At 45.7% G+C, this 23,732-nt stretch overlaps 1 protein-coding gene across 1 annotated transcript in view; it reads left to right on the top strand.

The window, feature by feature from the left end:
• Positions 1 to 23,732, top strand: part of LOC142248375 (sodium-dependent serotonin transporter-like) — a 183,063-nt gene that overhangs the window by 117,529 nt on the left and 41,802 nt on the right. Inside the window, exons 7-8 of the mRNA XM_075320045.1 lie at positions 4,022 to 4,149; positions 23,507 to 23,619. Coding sequence (XP_075176160.1) covers positions 4,022 to 4,149; positions 23,507 to 23,619 — 241 coding nt within the window. The remainder of the gene's footprint in view (positions 1 to 4,021; positions 4,150 to 23,506; positions 23,620 to 23,732) is intronic.

The raw sequence follows: 23,732 nt of genomic DNA, 5'->3' as shown, positions 1-23,732 counted from the left end.
TACACATCGGGTAATTAACCCGATGTGTACTGTGGCTAGGTGTGCAGGGAGCCAGCGCTAAGCGGTGTGCGCTGGTAACCAAGGTAAATATCGGGTTGGTTACCCGATATTTACCTTAGTTACCAAGCGCAGCATGCTTCCACGCGTCGCTGCTGGCTGGGGGCTGGTCACTGGTTGCTGATGAGATCTGCCTGTGTGACAGCTCACCAGCAACCCGTGTAGCGATGCTCCAGCGATCCCTGCCAGGTCAGGTTGCTGGTGGGATCGCTGGAGCATCGCTTAGTGTGACGGTACCTTTAGCTCTTCATAATCAACCGTGTTTCCCAAAATTAGCAGTATGGCTCAGCGGAAGTGTATTAATTCGCCTGACAGTTTCTGTTACATTTGTGCTGAATCTACAGTGTTGAAGCAACAGCTGAATATTACAGACTTTGTGAAAAAAGTATACTTCGCATATTTCGGACTAAAGCTTGGAGATCAAGATAAAGCTTGGTTCAAGGGTAAGAAAAAAGCTTTCCGTTATGGGATTCCTATGGTATGGCGAGACCAAAAGAACCATAGTGACGATTGTTACTTTTGTTCATGCGATGTGAAAGGGCATAATTCAAAATGGAAGCATTCCATTTCATACCCAAATATTCACTCAGCAATTCGTCCCATCCCCCATGGCACAGATATACCAGTTCCCAAGGCCCCTGCTACCTTGGAAGAGATAACTATGTCCGATGAAGGTGGAGTCATACCTGAACCAGATGAATCAAGTTCTGACTTTGAAGATGATACAAGACCAAAATTGTTTTCCCAGGAGGAGATGAATGATTTGGTAAGAGACCTAAATCTTTCCAAAGATGCCGCTGAGTTATTCGGCTCAAGGCTCAAAAGCAAGAATTTATTGTTGCCAGGAGTGTCTTTCTCATGGTTCAGACATCATGAAGACGAGTTTGTTCCTTACTTTGCCCAGGAAGATAAGTTGGTTTATTGCATCGATGTCGATGTCGAAGGTTTGATGGGTCAATTCAAAATCCCATATGATTCAGCGCAATGGCGTCTTTTTATAGATTCTTCAATAAGAAGTCTCAAAGCAGTTTTACTCCACAACGGCGGTTTTTATGCTTCCATCCCTGTAGGTCATTCCGTACACCTCAAGGAAACCTACGAGAATTTGGAATTGGTTCTTTGTAAAATTAAATTTGAAGACCATGGTTGGCAAGTGTGCGAGGATTTGAAAGTCTTGTGTATGCTGCTCGGGCAACAAGCTGGGTATACCTGTGACGGGGTATGCAACAGAGCAGTGAGGGATGCCAGGCTAAGGAACAATCTAAAGGGCTTTATTGGAACCACAAAGATAAATCAGCAAACATAAATATAAATCCTTCAAATCTGCAAGGAGTCCACAACAAAAAACAAAAGATCCAGGGGCACCGCCTGGTATTCCGATGCCAGGGAAATTAGGGCAATGGTCCTTATATGAGTTCCTTGACTCCAACAGGGTGAACAACAAAACACAATCCCACGTGGCCGCGGATCTCCAGTCTGTAACAGTCCACACACACAGACCCCAGGATCCAGCCTCAGCTATAGATCCTAGTCCTTCTCCAGCCGAGATCCAACTAACTGAACTAACATGTTCTTCTCTCCTGGGATCAGCCCCTTAGGTGAGCACACCTCCCCCTGGCCATTTGATGCATGAATGGACTTTAGACTGCTGGCTCTGTTCTGTTTACCAAGTTGTAGATTGGAGAAGTCCCATGCTGAGAAGAACAATGTATATATGCAACCCCCACCAAATCAATGACAATAGCTACTGCTGAAGCCTGATTGCAATATGATACAGGCTGGGGGAAGGTATGGTCACTTACATCACATCCTGACATAGTATTACAGCAAATACAGTGAGAAGGTAAAATTCATCACATGGCATCTTATACAAAAAATATGGGATGGAGAAAACTACATACATCATGACAATACCAAATACCCTTGTTTTTTGTGTCTATGCGACAGTCGAGACTGACAAAATCACTGGACCAAGAAAAATTGGCAACCGAGGGTGCTCACAGTTGGTGAAAAAAATGTTCTCCGAGAAACTTTGGTTCCTCCCCATAAAGTTCTTCTACCACCTCTCCACATCAAATTGGGATTGATGAAGCAATTCGTAAAATCACTTCCAAAAGATGGAGTATGCTTCAAATATTTGGTCGCCAAGTTTCCAGGCCTCTCGGAGGCAAAATTGAAGGAAGGTGTGTTCGTCGGACCAGACATTAGAAGGACTATAGCTGATCAAGAATTTATCAATACCATGACGCATCCTCAAAAAGAAGGGTGGATTGCATTTAAAGAGGTCGTAGAGAAGTTTTTAGGCAATAACAAAGACCCTGATTACAAACAAATCGTCGGACGAATGCTGAAAGCATTTCAAGCTTTAGGTTGCCTGATGAGTTTGAAAGTGCATTTCCTCCATTCCCACCTTGATAACTTTCCTGAAAATTTGGGAGCTGTGTGTGAGTGAAGAGCAAGGTGAACGATTCCACCCAGACATTAAAGAGATGGAAAGAAGATACCAGGGAAGATGGAGCATTACAATGATGGCAGACTACTGTTGGACGCTTCAGAGACATTACAGATGCTATTCACAAGCGTAAATGTACCAAGAGAAGCCTCACAGGGAAGAAGAATCGATTTTAGTGTGTGTTAGTGAGCTCAATGCAGTTAAAAAAATGATTTTCATGAAACATTTGTATTAAAAAATTAATTTTATGAGTCTATTTTCATTTATTTTGAGGTATTGTCTTATTTAAAATAGTTACTTAAATTGTCAGAAAACGTGATGCCTTATGACAAAACGGAGGTCATTTTCAGATTCAGCGCACTCAAAAACATAAAGATTACATGGAATAACCAAAACAGCTCTCGAAAAAAAATTTTTTGCAGACCTGTGCTATCGTTGCTGTTGCAGGGCGCAGGTTGTTCGTCGTTACTTCGGTAGCACACATCGCTATGTGTAACACCGCAGGAATGAGGAACATCACTGTACCTGCGGCCGCCCACAATGAGGAAGGAAGGAGGTGGGCGGGATGTTCGACCCGCTCATCTCTGCCCCTCCACTTCTTTTGGGCGGCCGCTTAGTGACGCTGCTTTGACGCCGAACGAACCGCCCCCTTAGAAAGAAGGCGGTTCGTCGGCAACAGCGACGTCACTAAGCAGGTAAGTACGTGTGACAGGTGTAAACGATGTTGTGCGCCACGGGCAGCGATTTGTCCATGACGCACAACCGACGGGGGCGGGTGCTTTCACCAGCGGCATCGCTAGCGATGTCGCTGTGTGTAAAGCCCGTTTATCTCTTATGGGGTTACCACAGCCTCTGTAGCACTCTCTCTCCACTGTTCAGCAGATCTCATGGTAGAGTATTACCATGGCACATCTTCCTCTTTGTGTTGCTCAACATTATCGCAAACACCTTCTGGCTATCTGTCTGGCCATTCAGCTTTCTGACAAGGTGTCAGTTGCCAATGGTTCCCAAACTGCTACCCTCTCCACCAACTATTAAAATTCTGGCTATGTGATGTCCATTTAAACACTTTCACTTTTTTGATTGTAAGGAATTTAATCACTACTTTGAGCTAGGGCTCTCATTGGATGATAAAGTCACAACCAAACTTCAATTGCAGGCTGATATATAGATGTGTCGTCACTTAGATACTCCCCCATTCATTATGATGCTATCTATTTTCTAAAGGGCCACACAAAAAATGCTTTTTTGTAGCACTTGTCTCCTTTAGAAAAATGTTCAGCACTCTGTTTTTAGTTATAGGCATTGCCCGTTCCTTTTAAGTATTAATATCTATTTTCTAAAATACATATCTATGACAAAAATGTATGTAATTGAAACATAACAGGCAGCTGCCCATGATGCACATTTTCTTTATAGTTCCTTTTGTGGGTAAGTAAAAAAAAATCTTAACTACTTGTAGTGTTAGGTTGACAGTAATCAGACCTTGTATCTACTTTAAATGCCTTTCAGAGATGCTATTATCACCAGTGTGGTCAACTGTTTGACCAGCTTCCTATCCGGATTTGTAATCTTTACAGTGCTGGGTTATATGGCTGAAATGCGTGACGTTGAAGTGGAAGATGTTGCAAAGGACAAAGGTAGGCAGTCACGGTACTGTGTTTCTAAATTCATATTATATTGATAATATTGCAAGGATAATGTATTTGAATGTGTTACAAATTACAATATCCTCATCCACCCTAGGCTGCTCTGCCACTTGGTATTGCTCAATATTTTCAAGCAGCACAGGGTGGAGTATAGAGGGGGCAGGGTAAGTGTTGGTAAAGAGGCTGCAGCAATGCATGATGGAACTTGTAGTATTAGCACACAGTAAGCCTGGGGAGGGGAAGTGATGGATGAGCTGCTGCTGGGAGACACCAAGTGAGACTATTTGATTGATAAAAGGTTTATATTACTATAATAAGAGAGTGTTTGTGTTTATTTCTTTTCTTTTCACTTACAGATTAGTAATGAGGGGTCTCATAGACACCTCCAATTACTAATTTATGGCATAGTAGCAGCTGTCGGCTGTTACTAACCCCTTATTACCCCGAATGCCACCACACCAGGGCAATTGGGATGAGCTAGGTAAAGCATCGCACTGATCAGGAGAACCGATCAGAGACTGCAGTCACAAAGTCCACTACGGGGACTTGTAAAATCAGTAAAAAAAAGTAATAAAAGTTTTAAAACGTCTAAAAAAAATTAAGAAAACCCTAAAAGTTAAAATTACCCCCCTTTTATCCCATTGAGTATAAAACTAAAATAATATTATTAATAATATTATTAATTAATAATATTTTAAAAATACACATGCTGTGTTGAGAAATACCCGATATATCAAAATATAAAATCAATTAATCTGATTGATAAATGGTGTATTGAAAAAACAAATTCCAAATGCCAAAATTTCAGCTGTTTGGTTGCAGCAACAATGCATTGAAATGCAATAACAGGCTCTCAAAACATTGCATCTATGGAAAAAATGGTATAATTAAAAACGCCATCTCAACACGCAAAAACATAGCCATCACTGACACCAGATTCCGAAAAATGAGAATGCCAAAAGTCTTGGAAAATAGCAACAAACTTCTAAAAAAAAATTTAAATTGAAACTATACATGTTTGGTATCTATGAACTCGTACTGACTTGTGGAATCATATGCTAGGTCAGTGTTACCATGTAGTGAACATGGTAAATAAAAAAAAAGAACTATCATTCAATTACAATTTTTTTTCAATTTTTTTTCCCATTTTTAGTACACTATATGGTAATTATAACAGTTTCATTCAAAGGTACTACTCGCCCTGCATACCTGAAACACACTGCTTCTTTGTGTAGCATCATAGGAAAGTCAAAATAAATCAGCAAAGATCTCAAGAAGGGAATTATGGTCTTGCACAAGTCTGCTGCATCCTGGGGAGCAATTTCCAGATACCTAAAGGTGCCTCATTTATCTGTACAAACAATTTTACGCAAGTACAATTAAGATGGGAATGTCCAGCCATCATACTGCTCAGGAAGGAGATGGGTTCTGTGTACCAGAGATGAACGTGCTTTGGTCTGACATGTGCATATCAACCCAAGAGCAACAGCAAAAAACCTTGTGAAGATGCTGGTGGAAGCTGGTAAATGTACACAGGAACAAAGACGTTAATTTTTGGAGACATGACCTGGGGTTTGAAGAAACTAAAATTTAACTGTTTGGCCATAATGTTCATTATTACATTTGGAGGAAAAAGGAAGAAGCTTTGAAGCCTAAGAACACCATCCCAACTGTGAAACATGGAAGTGGCAGCATCATGTTGTGGGGTTGTTTTGCTGCAGGAGGGATTGTTACACTTTACAAAATAGATGGCATCATGTCATGAAGAAAGAAGATTATGTGGCAAAACTAAAGCAACATCTCATGACATCAGCCAGGAACTTAAAGCTTGGGTAGAAATGGGTCTTCCAAATGGACAATCATACTGCCAAACTGGCTACAAAATTGCTTAAGGATAACAAAGCCAATGTTTTAGAGTGGCCATCACAAAGCTCTGATCTCAATCCTATTGAAAATTCATGGACAAAGCTGAAAAGGCTGCTGAGAGCAAGGCGACCTACAAACATGGCTAAGTTACACCAGTTCTGTCAGGAGGAATGGGTTAATTTCTACCAAGTATTGTGAGAAGCTTGTGGAAGAATATCTAAAACGTTTGACCCAAGTCACACAGTTTAAAGGCAATGGTACCAAATACTAATGAAATGTATGTAAACTTTTTATTTTGCAGAAAGTAATAAAAATGCCTTAAAACAGTCTCTCCCATTATTCTGGCATTTGGCAAATATTAACAATGTTGGTACCTAATTGACCTAAAATGGGAAAGGTTTTTTCTGATTTCATATCAGATAGTGAGAAAAAAAATGCAGATGTGATTTTTTTAAATAGTGTATGTAAACCTCTGGTTTCAACTGTTTATGTGTATGTATGTGCTCTGTATACGTGTGTGTGTGTGTGTGTGTGTGTGTACATGTGTGTATACATATGTGTATGTGTGCTCTGTCTGTAGAGGTGTGTGTGTGGTATGTGTGTATATACAAATGTGTGTGTATGTGTTCAGTATACACATGCATGTGTGCTCTGTGTGTATACATATCTCTGTGTGTGTGTGTGTGTGTGTGTGTGCTTGGTGTATCAGGGGGCATGACCTGGTCATAGCTGGAGGCCGCCATAGTATAGGAGTTGCAGTTGGAGACCGACCATAGTCTCCTATGTCCATGTAAGTGTTGTCTTTATTAACTTACACATCAGCAAATGAAAATAGCAGCCCCCAACTGCTTCAGAAAATATTAGTAAAGATCAAACTGTTAAAACATGACATTCATTTTCTATTTAAAATAATTGATTATATAATCACTAATTTTTAAAAATATAATCATGGCACTTTGCATTTAACATGAAGCAAAATCATGAATATTGGATAGCCACATTTCTAGACCCTCGCTGTAAGGCTATGTTCACACACTGCATCTTTTTTCTGAGTGCATCTTAAGTACTTCTTGAATGCATCTTTTTCCTGTCAGAAAATGCAGCTTGTGGCCCAAAAAACACATAACGTTTTGCCGCGTTTTTGTTAATGCGTTTTTTAAAGAAGAAACAATGATAGAACAGGATAATTGATAGATAGCTAGAATAGATAGATAATAGATAGATAATAGATAATAGATCGATAATATATAGATAATAGATAGAACATATAGAACAGATGATAAGAAAGAACAGATAGAAAGAAATAACAGAATAGCTCTATGGAGGGATAGCCACCTTGGTCAGCTGTTTTTTACATTTTTTTTGTTAAAAAAATGACGTGGGGTCCTCCAATTTTTTATATCCAGCAAAGGAACAGCAGCATCTGCAGTCCGCAACCCTCAGCTGTGTGCTATACCTTGGCTGGTTATGAAAACTTGCGGGGAACACAAGCTTTTTTTTTTTTAATTATTTGATTTATTTAAAAAAAAAAATGACTTGGGTTCCCCCCCCCCTTTTTTTTTTTTTTTAAAACCAGCCAAGGTACAGCAGACAACTGGGGGCTGATATTAGGATGGGAACGGCCATTGCTATTTGACCCTTTTCAGCCTAACAATAGCAGCCCACTTTCCAGCCCAAAAGTGGTGCATCCATAAGATCCGCCAATAGTTAATAATAGCCCACAGCTGCTAAGCTCTAGCTTAGTGATGGCAGGCGTCTATGAGACAACTCTCATCATTAATCTGTAATTGAAAGTAAATAAACACAAACACGCAAAAAATCCTTTATTTGAAATAAATGACAAAAAAGCACACTTTCACCACTTTATTAACCCCCCAAACACCTCTCCAGAGCCGAGGTAATCCACACGAGGTCCTACGACACTTCCAGCACTGCTACATATCTGAAGCTCACAGCAAGCGCCATAAAACAAGACTGCCCGCTATGAGCTCCACGCAGCAACTGAAGTAAGCTGCGCAATAAGCAGTGAAGTCACTCAGGTTACCCGCGACCACAGCTGGAGTCCTCCACCTGTGACAGCAAATCACCCGAGTGACTGAAGTGACCTGCGCAATCATCGGTACATCACTCAGGTGATTTGCTGTGACAGGTGGTGGCTGTGATGTCACCGCTGAGTGCGCGGCTCATTTCAGTTGCTGCCTGAACTTCACAGCAGGCAGTCTTGCTCACTGTGACCTTCAGATATGTAACTGGAAGCGTCGTGGGACCTCGTGTGGGTTACGGTGGACCTGGAGGGTTGTGTTTGGGTTAATAAAGTGGTGAAAGAGGGTGCTTTTTTTGTCTTTTATTCCAAATAAAGTATTATTTCGGTGTTTGTGTTTATTTCATTTCACTTACAGATTAGTGATGGAGGGTGTCTCGGGTAGACGCCTGCCATTACTAATCTAGGACTTAGTGGCAGCTATGGGCTGCCATTAACTCCTTATTACCCCGATTATCACCGCATCAGGGAAATCATGATGAGCCGGGTAAAGTCCCGACACTATCGCATGTAATGGATGCAGCAATTCCGGACGACTGCAGGTTGATATTTTTAGGCTGGAGGGCTCCTCAGCCTGAGAATACCAGCCCTCAGCTGTGAGGCCTTATCTTGGCTGGGTATGAAAATTGGGGGGACTGCATGCAGTTTTTTAAATTATTTATTTATTCTAGTGTGCAATATAGATCTGCCCACCGGTGGGTGTGATTGGTTGCAGTCAGACACCTATCACTCAGCTTGGGGCACATCTGACTGCAACCAATCACAGCCACTGGTGGGTGGTGGAAGCAGTGCATATTCAGTGAAGGAAATGAGCGTCTCGGGAAGTGAATTATCGGCTGCGGGAGCAGTGTGACAGCCGCGTCGGTGATTTGGTGTGAAGCGCTTGCTCCTACCCCTTTGCGCCAGATTCTGGTCCCATTGACTTTATGGGAACCGACATCTTAGCCAGATACCAGAGATCAATCCCCCACCAACCCCAAGTGAGCAGGGGATTGATCGATCTTCCAAAATACAGGGACAAGATGTAAAAATAATTGATATGCTGCATCTTGGCTGCATCTTCAAAAACGCAGCCAAGATGCAGCCAAAAGAAGATGCACAGCAAAATAGAAATCTCAAAGATTTTGCTGGGAGAAGGAAACGCATGCATTTAGGTGCATCTTTGTGACGTCAAAAATGGACCAAAAACGCAGTAAGGCTATGTTCACACATCTGCGTTCTGGCTTTACAACTAAACTGCAGCATTTTGACGAATGTAAATACTGCGTTTGACCAGAAAATGCGTTTTTGCTGATGCGTTTTTGCCGCTTTTTTGCCGCGTTTTAAACAGTGCGTTTTGAGATTGAGTAGTCAATGGGTGGAAAATGCAACCAAAACACAATGAAGAAGTGACATGCTGCTTTTTTTTAGGCAACGATTATGACAAATATTTGTCAAACAAAATGCTGCCTAAAAAAAGCATCGTGTGGATGGAAATTTTGATTTTGACTTTGCTGGGGAAACAAAACACATGCATTTTGTCATTGACACAGTGCAGTTTAGAAAGCAACCAAAAAGCAAGAAAAAAGCTCACGTGCGCACAAACCCTAAGAGATGCTACGTGTGAACATAGCCTAATAGCAAAATGGGGGAATTTTTTCCCGTTTTAAGAGTGTCTTAATTGGCTTACTGTGGCGCCCTGGACAAGCCAGGTCGTGACAGGTACTGCAACAACACACCCCACACCCCGAGATAGGCACATCAGTCACACACAAATCCTTGTTGCCTCCGTCCAGGGGCTGATGTCCACACCAGGTGGGGTGGAGCCAGGTGGTTGGCCCCACCCACTGAGGAGTTCACAGTCCTAGAGGCAGGAAAGGAAGTGAGATAGAGTCAGGGAGTTGAAGTGTGCAGAGCTACTGCTGGTGTCTGGGTGTGTGGCCCAGGCACTGACAACAAGGTTGGCAGACGGTGGTGGCCGTCTGCAGGAGAGGCAGATCGACGCGGAACCGTAGGACCGGGGACGGGCGGTGGCCCGCCGGTACCGAACCGGGGAGCAAAGAGAAGCCAGCACAAACCGGCAGGGCCTGCGGACCCCGACCAGGCTTGGAGTTGCCGTTAAACAGGTCATATCCGTTAGCGACCGGAACCTCCGGGGTTTCCTAGCAGCAAAGACCCGACTGAAGGCAACCGTCCAAACCGAGAAAGGGAAATACAGCTACCGCCAAGGCTAGAATTCCCAGAGCCTGCGGGCAAAAGGGGCTCCTCCGGCTTATATCCACGCTGGGGAGCGGGTTACCGGTGGGAAGCCATCAGGACCGAAGTTACACAAAAGGTGCAGGGAAAGGCAGCCACCACCAACCGTCCGGGAGAAACCACAGCAGCCGGCTGCGGGACCCGTCCATCCAGCTGTTTGTTTTACCGGAGACTCTGCATCTGTTCTTGGCTGAGTGAGTACCACCGTGCCATCCGGCACCGCGCTGCCCTCGCGACCCTGCACCTCACTAACCGTACCTCCCCGCCCGCGACATTACTACCAGAATAAGCTCTGTTACCAGTTGTGCAAAGCTATCGTGAGACAAACGTTTGTCGTCCGCACGACTAACCAGCAGACCCTTCTGCAGTTCAATGCGACATAACATTACCCACTTTTGCCAGCATTAGGGCTACAACATGTAGCCAAAGTAGCAGTTGCAACACCTCCAGTATATTTTACATGCAATGCCATATGTTTTTGCAACAACCTGACTCACTTCAGCAAACAAAGGTGCATCATCTGAAGCGCAAGGTTCATTCGTACCTGGAGCCTCAATCCCATGGATTTTTGGTCAACAAACTGAACCAATGCCAAAAACTGGTCCCAATCTTCTATAGGAGTACTGTCATGTTCATCTTCCAGTGTCATGTCAGAAAGGTATTTAGTGCAGCTGGTGAATTTGTCACACCAAAGTGCAACACATTATCTGCCATAAGTGTGGAAAACCTAACATTTGTGAAAATGAATCAAGCATGGATCAGTGCACCGACAGCTGATCTATCTATCAGCCTGCCTGTCGACTAGCTACACCACTCTGCTGCCATCATTGCCGATATACAACAATCTGGCAGGCATCTACTTCTTGTCTTTCATGTCATCCGTACTGTAGTACTGCTGCTGGGTCTGCCGTTGCTGGCCCTAAAATGCCAAGTATTTCCTTGACTGCCCTATTCTTAAAGGGTGGTTCACTCATTTTTTAAAATTTCCCTATCAATTTACCTTGCTATTTCACGTCTCTTCTAAATTACCTTTCATTTTCAGTTCTGGCACCGAGCAGCGCTATCCTGCTCGCTTAGTGCCGATCACATGACCCCAGGTGCTGTGTCCTCTGGCATCCGCTGATGTCACATCAACTTCTGGGCTCTTAAAGTTGACGTTACATCAGCAGCTCTAGCAGCCACTCACTCTGATTGACTGGGCTGTGGGTGGGGTTTTACCGCACATCTCAGCCAAGCATGGAGAGGAGTGTTTTCTTACCCATCCTGCAGCTGCGAGTGGTGGAGGCCGGCAGCAAGATTAAGAGGAGAGGGAGAGGAGGAGTCATGTCTTATCACATGGTGGGGGTGTGTGTGAGCAGAGCATTGCAGTGCAGGGGAGGTGAGGCAGAGCAGTGCGGGTCAGCAGAGTATGGGGACAGAGCAGTGCGGGTCAGCAGAGCATGGGGGACAGAGCAGTGGGGGTCAGCATAGCATGGGGGACAGAGCAGTGCGGGTCAGCAGAGCATGGGGGACAGTGCAGTGTGGGTCAGCAGAGCATGGGGAACCAAGCAGTATGGGTCAGCAGAGCACGGGGGACAGAGCAGTGTGGGTGAGCAGAGGACAGGGGGCAGAGCAGTGTGGGTCAGCAGAGCATGGTGGGCAGAGCATTGCAGGGGAGCAGAGCATCGCAGGGAAGCAGAGCATCATGGGAAAGCAGAGCAGTGTGGGTCAGCAAAGCATTGGTGGTGGATGAGCAGAGCAGTGCGACTCAGCAGAGCATGGGGGGGCAGAGCAGTTTGGGTCAGCAGAGCATTGGGAGGTGGATGAGCAGAGCAGTGCGGGTCAGCAGAATATGGGGGGGCAGAGCAGTGCGGGTCAGCAGAACATGGGGGGCATTGCAGTGCGGGTCAGCAGAGCATGGGGGGGCAGAGCAGTGTGGGTCAGCAGAACATGGAGGGCATTGCAGTGCGGGTCAGCAGAGCATGGGGGGGCAGAGCAGTGCGGGTCAGCAGAGCATTGGGAGTTTGTGAGCAGAGCAGTGTGGGTCAGCAGAGCATGGGAGATAGAGCAGTGCAGGTCAGCAGAGCATGGGGACAGAGCAGTGCGGGTCAGCAGAGCATGGGGGAAGAGTAGTGCGACTCAGCAGAGCATGGGGGGCAGAGCAGTTCGAGTCAACAGAGCATTGGGAGGTGGATGAGCAGAGCAGTGCGGGTCAGCAGAATATGGAGGGCAGAGCAGTGCGGGTCAGCAGAACATGCAGGGCATTGTAGTGCGGGTCAGCAGAGCATGGGGGGCAGAGCAGTGTGGGTCAGCAGAGCATTACAGGGGGGAGCAGAGCAGTTAGGGACAGCAGAGCATCGCAGGGGGGGAAGAGCATAGCAGTGCAGATGGTCGTATAGCAGCACGGTGGGGGCGCAGGACAGGAGGACAAAGCAGTGCAGGGGGACGCAGAGCAGCGCAGGGAACAAAGCAGTGACTGCTCTCCCAGCTAATGGGGAACGTTCTGTTCTTCATTGACTGGGACAGTATGGATCTTGTGAGACTCCCTTATTGGATTACACCGGACTCCATTATTGGATTATGCTAGACCCTGATTAAGGATTTTGCAGGGGAATAAATTTGTAAATGAGGGTGTCTCTTGTCTTTATTTCTGGAATAATTTTCTCATTCGATGTCTCTCAAATTCGATTTTGTGACTTGTCGTGGGACCTCGTTATGGATTACGTCAGAGAATTAAAAAAAAAATTGTAATAAAATGGTGAATGAGGGCTGTAGTTCGGGGGGTGTTTGTCCAAATAAAATGTATTTTTCTTTGTTCAACTACTGGATTAGTAATGGGGGGTATCTGATAGACGCCAACCATTACTAATACCATGGCTTGATGTCAGCTGGCAATTCCCAGCTGGTATCAACCTCATTTATTACCTCGTTTGCCACCATACCAGGGCAACGGAAAGAGCCGAGAACAGCCCGGATTGGCACATCTAATGGATGTGCCACTTCTGGGGCGGCTGTAGCCTGCTATTTTTTAGGCTGGGAGGGCCCAATAACCATGGGCCTCCCCAGCTGCCTGTGCAGCGAGTGTCCCAGATGCTCTAGCTTCAAATAATAGCGCCCACAGTCCGCGTGAGCCCAGATGGAATTTTCGGCTCAAGATCTTATTTGCGCATGCGCTGCCTCCGGCCCATTAATCTCCCACCAATGGACTTAAGGATAATGGCGCTCGGAGGTGGCACGTCCACAGATGAGATCTTGGCTTGTCATTGAGCTGAGAGCTCCATCAGTGCACTCGCCGACTCCGGGCACCATTTCTTTGAAGCCCGCACCACCGACAGAGCATCTGGGATACTCATCCTCCGTCCTGCTCCACACAGTAAGAAAAGCCCCCACTGCAGGGCCTGCAGCATCCCCCTACTTCAGCACCACCCCTGCCTCCTGTGAACCTGCTGCCACCTCCCTCCGGTAAGACACCACCGGAGTATAAGACGGACTCAATTTATTTATTTTTTACCTTTTTTATCTCTAACTTTGGGGTGCGTCTTTTAAAACGAAAAATATGGTATCTATCTATCTAGTCATCCTTCTATCTATCTATCTTATCTATCTATTCCGTCATCTATCTATAATCTATCCTTCTATCTAGCTTTTGACTGTTTTGAAAACTCCATGTTAAAAATGCATGCCACACGGATATCACATGGATGATAAGGATGACACATGGAACATATAAGACTAGGCAAGGGGGGGGAAAAGCATTCGCATGACATACGGAATGACACTCACATTTCACTCCAAAACATTCAGGAGCAATAGCGGCGGTACAAATATATTTTATTCGCAAATGTGACTGCACCCTTACCTGCACTTGTTGTAAAAAAAAAATATGGGGACACCCATGTAATTTTTTTTCAATTATTTATTTTTTCACACACTATGAACTATATTAGAACGAGCAGAAGATAGCCACTTTCTTTCCCTGGTTGTGCAGAGCTTGCACCTGATGTGATCTCTCTATGTGATTCATTAAAGGGAACCTGTCACCAGTTTTATGGCCTATAAGCTGCGGCCACCACCAGTGGGCTCTTATATACAGCATTCTAACATGCTGTATATAATGGCGCAGGCCGCTGAGAGAACACAAAAAACACTTTATAATACTTACCTAAACCGGTCGCGGCGGTGCTGGTTGGCCCGGTGCACTACAATACTTTGATCTGCCCTGAGTTTGAGGCGAGTGTGTATGACGTGGACGCATCATGCACATAGGCTTCAGAAGACGGAGGAGCAAGATGGCCGAGAGAGGAGGTGCCAGTCCCAGAGAACAGCGTCACCCATCTGGCCAACCAGCGCCGCAGCGACCTGTTTAGGTGAGTATTATAAAATGTTTTTTATGTTCTCACAGCGGCCTGCGCTCTTATATACAGCATGTTAGAATGCTGTATATAAGAACCCACTGGTGGTGACCGCAGCTTATAGGCCATAAAACTGGTGACAGGTTCCCTTTAACATGCAGCAGATGCAAACACAGGAAAGATGACAGGGAGGAATTGGATGGAGTTCTGAGTGGGCGTGTTAGATACAGCCCACGCAAAGGATCATGGAAGTTGTAGTAATTGAACACAGAAAGTCAGGAAAGAGATTAACCCCATCAAAACTGGAGCCAGCAATGAGGATGTGCTGCTAGAGCATGATAAAAGGTAATATTGTAAAAATAGCATAATAGATGTGTGGAGAGGCACATATTAGCAGGATTTAGGAGAAAACAAAATCAGTTTTAGTACTGGACAACTTCCTTAACTCTTTACCATGCTGCTGGTGCCAAAGCCACTACACAGCCACAAATCACCTGGTTGAACCCTGTGATTCACAGTGCTTGATTCTACTGCTACTACCAGGGCTGCTATTGCTAGTGTGACGCCCTGGACTATCCAGGTCTTCCCAGGTAGTCACACACAACACCACATCCCCTCCCGATTAGGTAACACCAGTCAACCTAAAAACCTTGTCACCACCCTCCAGGTTTGTTGTCCACACCAGGGGGGGCGGAGCCAGGTGGTTGGCTACACCCACTGAGGAGTTCACAGGCCTGGAGGCGGGAAAACAGTTAGTCTGACACCCACTAGTTCAAGTGCAAGTCGAGAGAAGTCAAGGTCACGGGCAGTCCTGTATCCATGCCCTGATAAGAGACTACCCGGTGGCTGGGTCGGAGCCCAGTCATCATTGGCAAGGAGGCAGACGGTGGTGGCCGCCTGCAGGAGACCGGGAATACGACCAGTGGAACCGTAAGGGATCGGGACAGGGTAGTGGCCTGCCGGAATCGAACCGGGGAGCCAACTGGATACTGGAGCAGCAGGCAGGGTACTCAGATCCCGTACAAAGACCTGAACCGACAGGGCCGAGTCGAATCAACTGATTGCGGGCTGGACTTAAGGACCTACCCCACACAAGTCCCTTTAGAAGACAACAGCCCAACCATACAGGTTAAAGCCACCGCCAAGGCATAGAGACCCAAAGAGCCAGCGTCTGCGGGCAAACGGGCTCCTCCGGCATACACAAGTCGGGGAGCGGACTACCGGTGTCGAGGCATAGGAGTCAAAACATTTTACACACAGAGGAGCAGGAGAAAGGCAGAAATCAACAGCTTAGTCTGGAAGAAGCTGCAGCCCCGTTCATCACTCCGTTTGGTTTACCAGAGACTCCAGTGTCTTGTGTCAGAGTGAGTACACCAGTGCCATCAGGCACCGCACCGCACTGCACCGCAACACTTCACCCTGCACCCCGTCCCTCGCCTACCGGGCCCCGGGACCAACACCCACTGCCCACGGAGGGGTCAACACCTAGCTGTGCCATTACATCGCTCCCGGGAGCCCCATACCTTCACCGCAGCGGTGGTGTCCATAATCACCACAACCCGTGGGTGGTGTCACAAACTATCATCCCAAACCAAACACTCAAATCCCTGCATGTAGCGCCAACTCCTGTGCAGAGCGACGTGACCCCCGGGTCCGTGAGAGGTTTGAGCCACCACCCGCAGTACGAGCACGGATCCGAGCGGCTCGGCGGTCGCAGCCGAGCCCGCAGGGCGGTGCACTAGCCCTAAACTGCAAAGCATTTCTTTGCCTGCACCATCTTAACTCAATACTGTGCTGCTCCAGCTGCAGTCACTGCACATCCACACTCCTTCTGGCTGCACACTGTGTTTCTTAGGTCTAAGACACACGGCGAGAAAAACGGTGCGAGTGGAGTGCGATAAAACATCGCATTCCACTCGGACCAATATTAGCCTGTGTGTCAGCACCCATGAGCGAATATTTTCTCAGCCCTAATCGTACCGAGAAAACAATCGCAGCATGCTGTGATTGTAATGCGAGACTCTTTCTCTCGCACCCATTCAAGTGTATGGGGTTGTGAAAAATTGCACTGCACTCGCGGTACCGCGAGTGCAGGGCGAGAATGGCAATAGCCGGCAAAGGAAGAGAGAGGGAGATAAATCCCTCCCCTCCTCAGAGCCGGCCCACCCCCCCGCAGCTGAGGTCCGCTCGCACAGTCGTACCTCAGTTGCAGGGACACTAGCATGACACTCGGCTCTGCTGTACTGCCAGCGTGAGCCGAGTGTCATGCGAGGGGATCGCATTAGTCCCAGTGTGGCCCTGGCCTTAGTGCTTGACTGTACTATTATTGCTAAGAAATGTTTTTGTACCCTTGAGAAACAGCTTTGAAAATAGAATTTATTTTTAACAGACTTGATGATAACTAGCCAGAACTTCTTCAGAAATAAGAAGACCATTTTGGGGTGACTTGATAAAAAGGCTTTGTAACTGCCTAATAGTTACATAGTTACCGTACATAGTTACTTAGGTTGAAAAAAGACCTAGGTCCATCTAGTTCAACCTTCCTCCACCAATTATATATTTTGTCATTAAATCATTTAAAACCAACAATGTTGTGTGCGATGCCGAACGCGATAGTCCCCGCCCCCATCGCAGCTGCGATATCATGGTGATAGCTGCCGTAGCGAACATCATCGCTACGGCAGCTTCACATGCACTCACCTGCCCTGCGACGTCGCTCTGGCCGGCGAACCGCCTCCTTCCTAAGGGGGCGGGTGGTTCGGCGTCATAGCGACGTCACACGGCAGACAGCCAATAGAAGCGGAGGGGCGGAGATGAGCGGGACGTAAACATCCCGCCCACCTCCTTCCTTCTGCATAGCCGGCCGGGACACAGGTAGGAGATGTTCCTCGCTCCTGCGGCTTCACACCCAGCGATGTGTGCTGCCGCAGGAACGAGGAACAACATCGTAACATCGGTCTTTCCCAAATCATGGGAATGTCCAACGCTACTCCAATGATACGATTACGACGCTTTTGTGCTCGTTAATCGTATCAAAAAAGGTTTACACACTATGTTGTCGACAGCGACGCCGAATGTGCGTCACTTTCGATTTGACCCCACCGACATCGCACCTGCGATGTTGTAGTGTGCAAAGTGCCCCTAACTTTAAAGAACCCTTTCCTATTTAGCTATCGGAATCTCTTTTCTTCCACTCGCAGGAAATGCCCCCTGTTTATTATTGTCTTTGGAAGGAATAAGTCATATGCCAGTCCTTTATATTAACCACACATGTATTTATATATCATCACTTTTAGCCAATTCCTTACCCATCTGCTTATACTTTCCCCTTGTCCTTGCTTCTGGAGCTTCATTACAAGATTGTTATGTGGCACAATATCAAATGCCTTTGCAAAGTCCAAATAAATCACATCAGCTGCATTATCAATATCCAGATTTGCACTTACCTCCTCATAGAACCCCCAACATGTTGGTTACACACGACTTATCTTTCATGAATCCATGCGGTCTCTCTGTTATTATATTATTTTCTGCAATATGTTTTTATATGTCATCTCTTAAAATGCCCTCAAAAACCTTGCACACCACTGATGTCAGACTTTCCAGACGGTAGTTACCTGTATCCACCCTCTTACCTTTCTTAAATATTGGTGCCACATCAGCTTTTCTCTAATCCTGAGGTACTAACCCTGTTACAAGAGAGCCTAAGAAGATTAAATACAGTGGTTTGTCAATTACTGAGCTCAATTCCCTCAATATCCGTGGATGAATGCCATCTGGCCCGGGGATAATGATTTTGTAAATAGCAAACCAGTTTTGGATACCAAAAATGATAATTTATTTTACTCCTGGGTAACAGACCATCACTTACTCACATTCAAAACAGTACCGTACACTTGTTTTTTCTCCCTATTACAGGGATAAGTTTTGGACTGCTTATAAAAAAGCTATTGCTTCTTCACTGAGCTAAGTGCAAAGGGAGTATTGTTGCACCTGACCATGTGAAATTCCCACAGGTTCTTTTCTTTGCACCAGCTATCTATGAACAATAGCAATGCATGCATCTCCCCCCCTCCCCCTGTGTTTCCATTACAGAGCTGAAAATGTGTCCAATTGACTCCAAGGGGAATTCACAGTGTTCTATACATGTTTTCCAAGAAATTAGAGGCTTTTTGATTATGCAATTCACACCAATTTATATACTGCAAATTAATTTTTGAGAGGAAATTCGGCGAGCCCGGGGAGTTTGAACATTCAATAGATCTGCTCATATAGTCAATAATACTCAAAGGTGGGGTCTTTATTAGAGTTGAGCAATGTTCGAGTCGAACGGTTCACCAATTTCATGTTCGAGTGATTTTGGGGGGTGTTCGAGTCGTTCGACGAACTCGAATGATTTGCTTAAAGTTCGGCAGTTCGAGTTACGTTCGAGAACGGTTCGATCACCAAAAGCATGGCTTTTCACAGTAAGTACGTGCGCACGTTGCGTATCTGCATACGTCCTGCGTCCCCAGCACAATCCCTCTCTCTTTCCTACTCACTGATCACGGGCGCCTCGCTGCACAAATCTCCGGCGGCTTTTCCTCTTTTGAAAATGGCTGCCGCTTCATTATTCAATCAGGTATTCGGTGCCTTCCCCGCCCACCGGCGCCCATGATTGGTTGCAGTCAGACACGCCCCCACGATGAATGACAGCTGTCTCACTGCAACCAATCACAACCGCCGGCGGGCGGGTCTATATCGTGCAGTAAAATAAATAATAAAAAAAAATGCGGTCCCCCCCAATTTTGATACCAGCCAGGATAAAGCCACATGGCTGGAGGCTGGTATGTCAGGATGGGGAGCGCCACGTTACGGGGAGCCCAACACCCTAACAATATCACCCAGCAGCCACCCGGAATTGCCGTATCCATTAGATGCGGCAGTCCCGGGACTCTACCCAGCTCATCCTGAATTGCCCTGGTGCGGTGACAATCGAGGTAATAACGGGGTTAATCATGACAAGCGTCTCCCCGAGACACCTTCCATGATTAACCTGTAAGTGAAAGTAAAGAAACACACACAGCGAAAAATCCTTTATTTGCAATAAAAGACAAAAAAAACCTCATTTACCTCTTTATTAATCCCCAAACAACAATCCAGGTCCGAAGTAATCCACACGACACTGTCAGCTCTGCTACATGAAGATGCAGGGAGCCCCGTAGAACACGAGCGCTTTGTGTCCTCTCCACGCAGCACCTGAAGTGAGCCGTGCTGTCACCAGAGACTTCACTCTGCAATGCAGACGTCAAGATAACCAAATCTTCCTATGTTTCCCATTAGAGCCAGTGGCTCAATGGTTAGAGCTACTGCCTAAGAAGCATGAGTTCAAGTCCCGGCCGACCCGATAAAAAATGTAATTTATTTTTAATTTTAAATTATAATTATTATTTATTTATAATTATAATTTAATTTAATTTAAATTAATTATGCACTGAGGGGAGGAGCCGGACATCACCTCTAAAATCGGAGCAGTTCATGGAATGAGGCTGCATTGCTCTCTCCTCTCTCTCTTCTCTCTTCTCTCTCTTTCTCTCTCTTTCTTGTTCTCTCTCTCTCTTGTTCTCTCTCTCTCTTTCTCTCTCTCTCCTCTCTCTCTTGTTCTCTCACTCTTGTTCTCTCTGTCTTGTTCTCTCTTTCTCTTCTCTGTTGTTCTCTCTTTCTCTTGTTCTCTCTCTCTTGTTCTCTCTCTCTTTCTCTCTCTCCTCTCTCTTCTCTCTCTGTCTTCTCTCTCTTCTCTCTCTCTTGTTCTCTCTCTCTCTTGTTCTCTCTCTCTCCTCTCCTCTCTCTCTCTCTCCTGTTCTCTCTTTCTTGTTCTCTCTCTCTTGTTCTCTCTCTCTTGTTTTCTCCCTCTTGTTCTCTCCCTCTCTTTCTCTCTCTCCCTCTCTTTCTCTCTCTCTTTCTCTCTTCTCTCTCTTTTTCTCTCTTTTTCGCTCTCTTTTTCTCTCTCTTTTTCTCTCTCTCTCTCTTGTTCTCTCTTGTTCTCTCTCTCTTTTTCTCTCTTTCTCTCTCTCCTCTCTTTCTCTCTCCTCTCTCTCTCTCTTCTCTCTCTCCTCTCTCCTCTCTCTTCTCTCTATTGTTCTCTCTCTTGTTCTCTCTCTCTCTTGTTCTCTCCCTCTCGTTCTCTCTCTTTCTCTCTCTCTTTCTCTCTCTTCTCTCTCTTTCTCTCTCTCTTGTTCTCTCTCTTCTCTCTCTCTCGTTCTCTCTCTCGTTCTCTCTCTCTTGTTCTCTCTCTCTTGTTCTCTCTCTCTCTTGTTCTTTATCTCTCTTGTTCTCTCTCTTCTCTCTCTCCTCTCTCTTCTCTCTCTTCTCGTCTCTCTCTTCTCTCTCTTCTCTCTCTCTCTCTCTTGTTCTCTCTCTATCCTGTTCTCTCTCTTTTTCTCTCTCTTTCTCTCTCTCTTCTCTCTCCCTCTCCTCTCTCCTCTCTCTCTTCTCTCCTCTTCTCTCTCTTCTCTTTCTCTTTTCTCTCCCTCTCGCTTCTCTCTCTTTTCTCTCTCCCTCTCTCTCTTCTCTTTTCTCTCTCTTTTCTCTCTCTCTTTTTTCTCTCTTTTCTCTCTCTCAGACCTGGCGATGATCAGCTGATGTGGTCACCTGACGGAATCAGCTGACACTATTAGTCGAGCGGTGAGGCCGGCTTGTTACCGCCTGGCCGGCTAAACTATGAGCTGCTGCTGTCAGACAGGAGTCTGCACAGAAGTGTGTAGTTTTGTTTTTTTTGCACTGATGCATCAGCTGATTGTATAAAAGTCGTTTATACAATCAGCTGCTGTGTCATGTGATTCAGGCCCTTGAACTTGACACATCATCTGATTGCTTTGCCTTCCAGCAAACTGATCAGATGATATTGGATCCGGATTGGACGGCGCGGGACCCTTGACCCAGGATTACTGCGGAGGGGGTTCTTTGCAATAAAGATGGAGTCACTAATTGTGTTGTGTTTTATTTCTAATAATATTTTTCTGTGTGTTGTGTTTTTTTTTTATCTGTACTAGAAATTCATGGTGGCCATGTCTAATATTGGCGTGTTACCATGAATTTCAGGCTTAGGGCCAGTTGATAATATACAGCTAGCCCTAACCCCATTATTACCCAGCGAGCCACCCATCACCAGGGCAGCTGGAAGAGTTGGATACAGCGCCAGAAGATGGCGCATCTATGAAAGCGCCATTTTATGGGGCGGCTGCGGACTGCAATTCGCAGCAGGGGTGCCCAGAAAGCTTGGGCACCCTGCGCTGTGGATTCAAATCCCCAGCTGCCTAGTTGTACCTGGCTGGACACAAAAATTGGGTGAAGCACACGTCATTTTACTTTTTAATTATTTCATGAAATGCATGAAATAATTAAAAAGAAAAAGGGCTTCCCTATATTTTTGGTTCCCAGCCGGCTACAAATAGGCAGCAGGGGGTTGGGGGCAGCCCGTAGCTGCCTGCTGTACCTGGCTAGCATACAAAAACATGGCGAAGCCCACGTAATTTTTTTGGGGGGGCAAAAAACTCCTGCATACATTACTGGATGGAGTATGCTGAGCCTTGTAGTTTTGCAGCTGCTGTCTGTCTGTATGGAGGAGAGCAGACAGCAGCTGCAGAACTACAAGGCTCAGCATCCTCCATCCAGGACTGTATGCTGGAGGGAGAGGCAGGGGGAGCAGAACTACAAGGCTCAGCATGCTCCATTCACTAGTGTATGCAGGAGAGCAGACAGCAGCTGCAGAACGACAAGGCTCAGCAAAAATTTCATAGAAGCGCCATCATCTGGCTCTGTATCCAACTCTTCAGCAGCCGGGTGGCTTGCTGACTAATAATGGGTTAATACTAGCTTTGTTTTATCAGTTAGTATTAATCCAGAGATTCTTAATGTCAGCCAAGTTTGACCCGGCCATTAAGAATCTCCAATAAAGGGTTAAAAAAAAGACATCACACAGAGAAAAAATACTTTACTAGAAATAAATACACAGACACATTAGAAACGCCATGTTTATTACTTCCTGTCAGCCCTCCACAATCCTGGTCTTCTGTCTTCTTTCTCCTTCAACCAATGCAGCTCTGCTACATCAGACAGCACTACATGGGAGGAAGGTACTGCTGCTCCGTGCAGTCTAATGACTCAGTGAGTGAGCAGAGGCTGCGGGCTGTAAGCGGTGACGTCACCGCTGACAGGCGGGTTACTATAGCAACGGTGCTCCGATCACGTGATTCCCGGTGTCGCAATTCACCGGCTGTGGCAGCCAGTCCTTGCATGTGGGCTGACTCTGTAAAGAGTGGCCACATGCTGGAACTGGGAAGCCAACCATGTGCCAGAGCATCTCGCCGGTACACGGAGATGCTGGAATGAGCACCGTGTACCAGAGAGATGCACTGACAGGACCTAGCATGACGTCTAGCCATGTGACCAGTCTGTAGCCAATGAGATAATAAACTCGTGACTGGTCACATGGCTATTTTGACGTCACGGAAGGTCCTATCATCAGTGCTGGTTACTGGGAGGACGCAGCAATTATCGGAAGGAAAAGCGGCGGGAGACAGAGTGCAGGATGCGTCGCGGGGACCTGTAAGTGTTATGGCAATGTTTATTAACTGTATGTGTACATGTATAATGTGTTTTTATGTGTTTGCCTCCCATTGTTTTCAATGGAGTTCGAATAGGTTTGTCGAACATTCGTCGAACGTTCGACGAACTTGTCCTCCATTCGACGAACCGAACCGAACTAGAACACTAGGGGGTGGCTAATCTCTAGTCTTTATTTATCATGAGTTACTGCACAATGTTGTGTTTAACAATTGTGCAATGAAAACTTGGTTTAATATGCTTTTTAATATTTTGTATATTTTCTCAATAGGACCTAGCCTTCTATTTATAACATATCCAGAAGCAATTGCTAACATGGTCGGCTCAACTTTCTTTGCTATTATATTTTTTCTGATGATGATCACTCTTGGTTTGGATAGTACAGTAAGTCAACACGTATATCATCACAATCATATTCTTCCTATTCCTTCCATACATAAATTATAAAATGATCAAAACATATTTATACTCACAGCACACAGATATTCTTGGTGTAA

This window comes from Anomaloglossus baeobatrachus, chromosome 1 (assembly GCF_048569485.1).
Source record: "Anomaloglossus baeobatrachus isolate aAnoBae1 chromosome 1, aAnoBae1.hap1, whole genome shotgun sequence".
NCBI classification, from domain to species: Eukaryota; Metazoa; Chordata; class Amphibia; order Anura; family Aromobatidae; genus Anomaloglossus; species Anomaloglossus baeobatrachus.
This window is presented reverse-complemented; position numbering and strand designations above follow the sequence as displayed.